We start from the raw sequence: 7,500 nt of genomic DNA, 5'->3' as shown, positions 1-7,500 counted from the left end.
GGTTTAAGTCTGGAAACTATGCTGGCCACTCCATGTTATTTGTTCTTTTTACCTTAAGTAGTTCTGGCATAGCTTGGACTTGTGTGGTCATTATCTTGCTGTAGAATGAACCCCTGAACTACTAGGCGCATACTAGTGCTGGGCGATATGACCAAAAATATATATCATGGTATTTTTCAAAATTCTAATTGTTTCACGGTAAATAACAGTATTTTTTTCATGCATAATCAGGTGTTCACAGCATTTTCTACTGGTTGAGAGAGGAATTACTTGCCCCTTTTCAAAAGGCATATTTGCTGCAAGGTAAAGGCTGCACTCTGCCGCCTTTTCTATCGAAAAGTTTTAATATTCCTTCTTTCCCAATAAGCATAGGCATAAACATGTGACGTGACATGACATGACGCACGAAGTTGGGCGTGAACACGAAGTTGGGCATGAACATATATGCATCGGAAGAAATGTGGCGACACTTGATAGATTTACTTGATTATAGGCCCATGGCCCTTATTCTCGCCTCCTCAGTCAAACACACGCCAATGTTAAACCCCCACTGTTAAAGGAAGCATGCAGCGGAGCGCTTCACATTAGCTGCCTCAAGCTAAGACAGCTAACAGGAAGCAGGTCAAATTTGTATTCAAAATAAGCGCTTTACATTGCACCCCATTGGAGTTTAGAACTGGGTTCCTAGCGGGGGGCTTTCAGGGTTAGTTAGTTAGTAGGGTTAATTTGAAAGTAGCAACCATTAGTAGCTTGTAGCTACAACAACAAACTGACAGCTACAGAGACCAAGGAGACGGTAGCATCTCCCCGATCGCAGCGGCTTTCCAGTGGCTCATCTTGACATCCGCAGATGAAGTCATGAACTGCCATGTCTATTCTAGCCATCTTCACTGTAACGTAACACCAGAGCACTACTTTTTACCCTCACCACACCTCATAGTCGCACCATGCCTGTTTAGAAGCGCAACATTGACAAGTGTCTGGTCTGAAACAGTGTCGCGCGGCGCAGCGTAGGTGGCTGTTTTGGTTCAGGGTGCCTTTCAGTCTGGATCCAGCAAAACAACCCCAGACCATCAGGCTTCCTCCTCCATGTTTGACTGTTGATGTCACACTCTGAGGAACCATCCTTTCACCTACTCTGCGGCGTACAAAAATCCTGCATCATTAACTAAAGATCTCAAATTCCGATTCATCAATCCATAACACCTCCTTCCAGTCTTCAGTAGTCCTTTGGCTGTGTTTCAGAACAGCTTTAAGTTGTTCACCCATTTCTTGTTCCCTGAAAAAAGCCATTTTGTATAATTCTGAAATATACATTATTTTTCAGTTTTGGGTAACCTTGCCTATTTTTTCTTTTATTTATTTATTTTTTACCTCTGGCAGTTCAGCACTGACCTTTGTACCATTCAAGCTATTCATTGGACTTGAACTGCTTTAATTTCAATAAATAACTGGAAAATTGGGGAAAACTTTTGACCAGTAGTGTACATGTCAATACAGAGATAATTTCAGTTGTGTGTAAACGGAAGCTTAATTGGTGCCTGGAGGCATTCAAACAAAGGAATTAATTCTAGCTGATAGCCCCAAAGAGCATTTTAACAAATACTGAGTATTGAAATATTGAATATTGACTGGGTATTTCCAGATAACATTTGTCATAAATATCCATTCTTTATGCAGTATCAAAATTTGCACCCCCCTTTTTCAGAATCTCATGACAACACATTCATCTTCATCATCTTCTATGATATACAGTGAAGATCAAAATTAGAGAACAACCTATAATTTGCTAAATTTTAAAGTCACTGCTTGTACATATTTGAAGTTATGCTAACACGAATATAAGTGCAGATTTTTGAGCATGTTTCAGAATGTAAGTATATTCTCAAGCATAGTATAAAAACCTTATTGATTCAGAACGGGTCTGATCAAAATTAGAGAACATTTTCAGATACCTCCCACTTATTGGTGTTAATCTGTCACCTGGTGACAATTTTCCTAATTGTTGGACACACCCTATTTATCTGGCACCTCTCCTAGTGACTTTGCAAGATGGCAGGCCGCTCTAAGGTGACTGAAACCCTGCGACAGCAGGTTTTCCAGATGAAGGCCAGAGGGATGACCATCTCAGCCATTGCAAGAGAGTTTGGGCGTTCCATGTCTGTGATTTCAAGAATATTGAAACTTTACAAGTTTACACAGATTCATTTAAGTCCCCCAAAAAGGCTGGTCGTCCACATAAAACAAGTGCACGAGAGGACAGGACTATGCAAATACTCTCAATGGGGAATCGGTTCAACACTGCAGCTGGAATTGCTCGCCAGTTTAGTGCTGAACAGGGCAAGGATCTGTCTCGGCACACAGTGTCTCACCATTTAAGACAATTTGGACCGAAAGCCCACTCAGCAGTGACCAAACCCCTCATCAGCAGAAAGAATAAAAAGGCTAGACTTGCCTTTGCTGAGGAGCATGTTGTGTGGACAGAGGAGAGCTGGCCTAGAGTGCACTTCAGTAATGAGAGTAAGTTCAATTTATAAATGGGGAAAGACTGAACCCAAAATGTGTAAAGAAGTCAGTCAAATTTGCAGGAGGAAGTGTCATGGTTTGGGGGATGTTTTCTGCAGCAGGAGTTGGGCCTCTTGTACAGCTACATGGCAGGGTGAATGCAAATGTTTATGTGAACCTCCTCCGGCAACATGCAATTCCTTCACTGCGATTGTCTCCCAATCAGCCCGCAATTTTCATGCAAGACAGTGCCCCCTGTCACACTGCAAAATGGGTTAAGCAGTTCCTTGAAGCTAAGAATATTGAAACAATGAAAAGGCCAGCCCAGAGTCCAGATCTAAACTCCATAGAGAATCTCTGGAAAATCCTTTGCGACAAAGTAATGGCTAAGAAACCCACTTCAGTTACTGAAGTGTGGAAGAGACTGCAAGAAGAGTGGACCAAGATCAAACCAGAGCAGTGTGAGAAACTAGTGATGTCCTGTGGGCACAGATGTGCTGAAGTTATTCAAAGCAAAGGCCTCTACACTTCCTATTAATGTTTGAATCCTATAGCTCTAAAAAAACATTGTTTAAATCTTCTCTTCTGACACAGTGGTTACTGTCCTCTAATTTTGCCCACTGTTTTTTTCACAAAATAAAGATTTTTGTTGAAGTACCTTTGGTTATTTAAAAAAACATGCTAGTACAGCAGTGGTATAGACACAGCTGATATTCTGTCAAATTCTGAACAATGAAAATAAAAATATTCCAGAATAAATCAAGTATTGATTACTTGTTCTCTAATTTTGATCTCCACTGTATGTCTTGCAGGAAGCACTAATCAGCTTTTAGATAGTTTAATTAGTTTTTACAATTTACCTCTCACCACATCAAATGATTTTGACTTTCAAAAATCTGCCATTGTTCAGGCTCTAATATTGCTGTTTAGTAAACCATTCTGTGAATTAGCTTGAGCTCAGTAGAAATACAAGGTCAGGTCTTTAGTGATGAGGTTTTTTTTAGATAACGCATGTATGCTTTCCCTTGTAGCCTGAGGAGAAGAGTAAATTTGATGGGATCTTTGAGAGTTTGGCTCCAGTTAATGGTCTGCTGTCCGGAGAGAAGGTCAAACCAGTCCTTATCAACTCCAAGCTACCTCTGGATGTCCTTGGGAAGGTATTTACTTATTGCGCCATTACTCAAGCAAGAACAAAAATGTGTTTTCTTACTGATCAGAATATAGCATGACTCATGGTGGCTAGTAACTTTTGTTCACATGTTCCATATTGAGCATTGAATTGTTGAAAAGCAGTCTGTATGAAGTGGATTTCTGAAACAATCTGGGAAAGGTTGGCTTCTCCTTGAATTATGCTGCATTATCTCATCATGTTTTTTCCTGCTGTTAGGTTTGGGACCTGAGTGACATAGATAAAGATGGTCACCTGGACAAAGATGAGTTTGCAGTGGTGAGTGTTGTCTTCTACTTTGTAGCTGCATTTACTTTGATTCTCCATATTTACCTTTATCAGTGTGTGTGTGTGTGTGTGTGTGTGTGTGTGTGTGTGTGTTTTAGGGATGTAACGGTATGAACATTTCACACAAATCCAAAACCTTAACAAAAAACTGCAAAATCAAGATTAAACAAGTATAAAAGAATGTATGAATACGGTGCAAAATAGTTAATTGTTTTTTGGAATGAGGCAGCCTGTTTTGAAACGTGTCCTTTAATGTCTGCGTTACAGAGGTAGAATGAGATGTAGTGGCATGAGCACTCGATTGGCGAGCAGACCCTCTCTGTGAAAAAAATGAATAGAAAATGTCATTATTAATTATTACTGTCATTGTTACTTAATACTAAGTGTGCAACCAACAGATCACAAAACTCACAATTAAGATCATATCACTTTTGTGAGAAACAGGTTGGATCATTTTTTAGATCAAAACAAAACAGATTATTGTTAAATTAATTATGAATACTCTATTTTGGCTCTTATTTTTATCTAGACACTTGTTTATTCACCATTTTATATTATTCTTTATATATATTCTATTCTACAAATAATCCACAAGTATTATATATTTCTGGTATTACTAATATATATGCTCGTCTATTGTCAGTGGACTCGGTCAGTCTGATTGGTCAGATGGCTGCTGAGCCACAGGTAGATGCTGCTCAGGTGAACGGAGCTGAGATGAAAGTCAGTCATCTCAGTCAGTTTGTGTTCACTAACTCAGTCCAACCAGTACATGTTTGTCTCAGATCCTCCTCACTGCAGCTCTGCATCAATGTTTGGGGAATTATTAGGTCGACTTTAAAAAGTGGAATCTACAATTAATAAGCGGTTCAGATAACATGCCAAATTATGGATCAACTTTGTTCCGTTATCCCACTATCTGGTCAGTTTACATTAGTGACAACAGCAAATTAGACAGAGAGAACTCGACATACACATACATCATGCACCCAAGCTTAAGGTTAGCTTACCGCTGAACAGCTGCGGGTGATGGTCACGCAAATGAGTAAGTAAATTGGATGTGTTGCCAACCCTTGCAACAACTTTCTTCTCGCAGCTCCTGCAGATGGGGCTGCCATCCTCGTCCAGCTGTCCCTGAGCATTCTTATAGTAACCAGAATATGCCCAGACTTCTTTGAAGGCGGAAAAATGCCCTGAGGGCCGCTACTATCACGTCCTCCCTCCGCCATGTCTTTTTCACTACATAACAAGTGCATGCTGCGCCTGCATAGTGAGACTAAGAAGTATCTCGCAAGTTTTCCACACCGTGGTTATCGACCGCGGCAGTTACCATGGTAATTAAAACTTAAATGGTAACCTTTACCATCAGGAATTTTACCATGGTTTACCATGACACCGGTAACCGTTACATCCCTTGTGTGTGTGTGTTTCTGAGATTATCACTTATATCACTTTACTACTCTTTTTGGTTTAAAACAACTGAACTTCTTGACCATGTCTGTATGCTTTGGGTTTCTGCCACATGTGCAAGCAGGTTTACAAGTATACTAAATGAGTACACGCAGTGTATTTTCCTATATGAAGTAAGGGCTGAGTGATGTGGACAGAAAATCTTATCTGGCTATTTCTATCTTAATGGCGATACACACCATACACTGATCAGCCACAATATTAAAACCACCTGCTTAATATTGTGCAGCCAAAACATCTCTGACCTGTCAAGGCATGGCCTCAAGACCTCTGGGGTCTCCTGTGGCACATTTGTAGTGGATCCTTTGGGTCCTGTATGGTGGGGGGGTGGGCCCTTCATGGATCAGACTTGTTCCAGCACTTCCCACAGATGCTTGGTCAGATTAGGATCTGGGGAATTTGGAGGCCAGGTCATCAACTTGGGCTCTTTATTGTGTTCCTCAAGCCGTTCTTATGCAGTTTTTGTGGTGTATCAGTGCACATTGACATGCTGGGAGGGTCACTGCTATCTGGGAGTACCGTTACCATGAAGGGGTGTATTTCGTCCACATTAGTGTTTGGATGGGTAATGTGTTCCACACAGCATCCACAAGAATACCAGGACCCAAGGTTTCCCAGCAGATCATTGCATTCTAACGAGACGATCAATGTTATTCACATCAACTGCCTGTGCTTTTAATGTCAAAGCTGATCAGTGTACATCTCTGTATAAGTACACTGACTGTTTAGTTCAAAGTCAAAGCCATATTTCATGAGCCCCTCTTTGATCAAAATGGAGAGGTAGGGTTATGTACCCTGTTTGAAAATAAACAGCTGGACAACATGTTAGGTGAAAAGCGGAGGTGTATGCTAACTTGTTTCAGCTACAGCAGTCTATAGATTAGTAGCACATGCCACAAAACAAAAAGTATCAAGTAAGTCCGCGGTAGTTTGATACAGATTAAGATTTAAAAAGTTGTTTTCAATGGCCTGCCAAATTAATTTTGTCCTGGACAAATACTTTTAAATATCTGCACTTATCAGTCCTTCCAGAAAATTTTTTTGTGATTGTTGCGGGCAAAAATCCTTGATTATGCGGCACGTTTTCTTAAAAAATGCAATGGAATATGCAAGATATTTATGCAATTATATGCAATGAAATTGTGGGAACTTGCAAAAATTGCGGTAACTTGCAAAAACTGCGGTTTGATGAAAAAGAGTAAAAAAAAAAAGTGATTCCCCAACACCCTGTTCTCACTAGGCTGCTACCTTAATGTAAAGAGTCATTTCTTATTACTTCCTATGATAAGCAAGCATACTACATCACAGAAGGTGCTGGGAATATTTAAGTTCTCATCTTGTTTTACAAAACATTGATGAGTTAAACAAGTTTTGTAGCTTTTCAAAAGGAATGTGCTACAACTTCTGTAAAAATGAATAAATGAAATATAAAAAATAAAATGTGTGCTTCCTGTTTTACAGAGGTAGCTATACAAAACAGACATCTTCTGTTAAAATAAGTGCTTCCAATGCACAAAGTGCAATCTCTTACTGTAACGTAAATGTACATACTACTAATATAGTTACAACTGTAAGGTTTTTAAAACTAGTAAGATTTTTTTGTTGGCAAATTAGACTGATTTGCGGACTTCATCGTGGCTTCATCGCGGGGTTTGCAGCTTTTCAATGATGTTCACGTCACGTAATTGCGTCACTTCATAACGTTTCCATGGCAATTGAAACGAAAATGCGGGGATTTTGAAATCATGCAAGCCCCGCATATTTTGCGCAGAAATCGGCAATTTATGAGGCGAAAGTGTGGTGTATTTGAAAAAATGCAGCCCCTGCATAAATATGTGGACTTTTGCTGATTATCCATTGAATTATGCAATTGCATAATCGCGTTTTTCTGGAGGGACTGACTTATGCTATTAAACTAATGTGTGCACACAGCATGAAGAGAGAGAGGGAGGGAGACACTATATCCACATTATATATGTCTTATTAATGCCTGTAGCCCTCATCCAGGTGCTGTATCACTGTCACACGGCAAATTACAACTACAAGAACAGTAGCCATCCATATGGTTC

At 39.9% G+C, this 7,500-nt stretch overlaps 1 protein-coding gene across 14 annotated transcripts in view; it reads left to right on the top strand.

Annotated features, from left to right (window-relative positions):
* Positions 1-7,500, top strand: part of LOC119028345 (epidermal growth factor receptor substrate 15-like 1) — an 81,963-nt gene that overhangs the window by 8,729 nt on the left and 65,734 nt on the right. For all 14 annotated transcript variants that reach the window (XR_005077688.1, XM_037114209.1, XM_037114218.1 and 11 more), the window contains exons 7-8: positions 3,537-3,662; positions 3,893-3,952. Coding sequence is in view for 13 of the 14 variants with exons in the window: in XM_037114209.1 (XP_036970104.1) it covers positions 3,537-3,662; positions 3,893-3,952 (186 nt within the window). In the remaining variant the exon portion in view is untranslated. The remainder of the gene's footprint in view (positions 1-3,536; positions 3,663-3,892; positions 3,953-7,500) is intronic.

This window comes from Acanthopagrus latus, chromosome 11 (genome assembly GCF_904848185.1).
Source record: "Acanthopagrus latus isolate v.2019 chromosome 11, fAcaLat1.1, whole genome shotgun sequence".
In the NCBI taxonomy this organism is placed as follows: Eukaryota; Metazoa; Chordata; class Actinopteri; order Spariformes; family Sparidae; genus Acanthopagrus; species Acanthopagrus latus.
The sequence above is the reverse complement of the archived record's forward strand: the minus strand, read 5'-3'. Positions and strand labels throughout refer to the sequence as shown.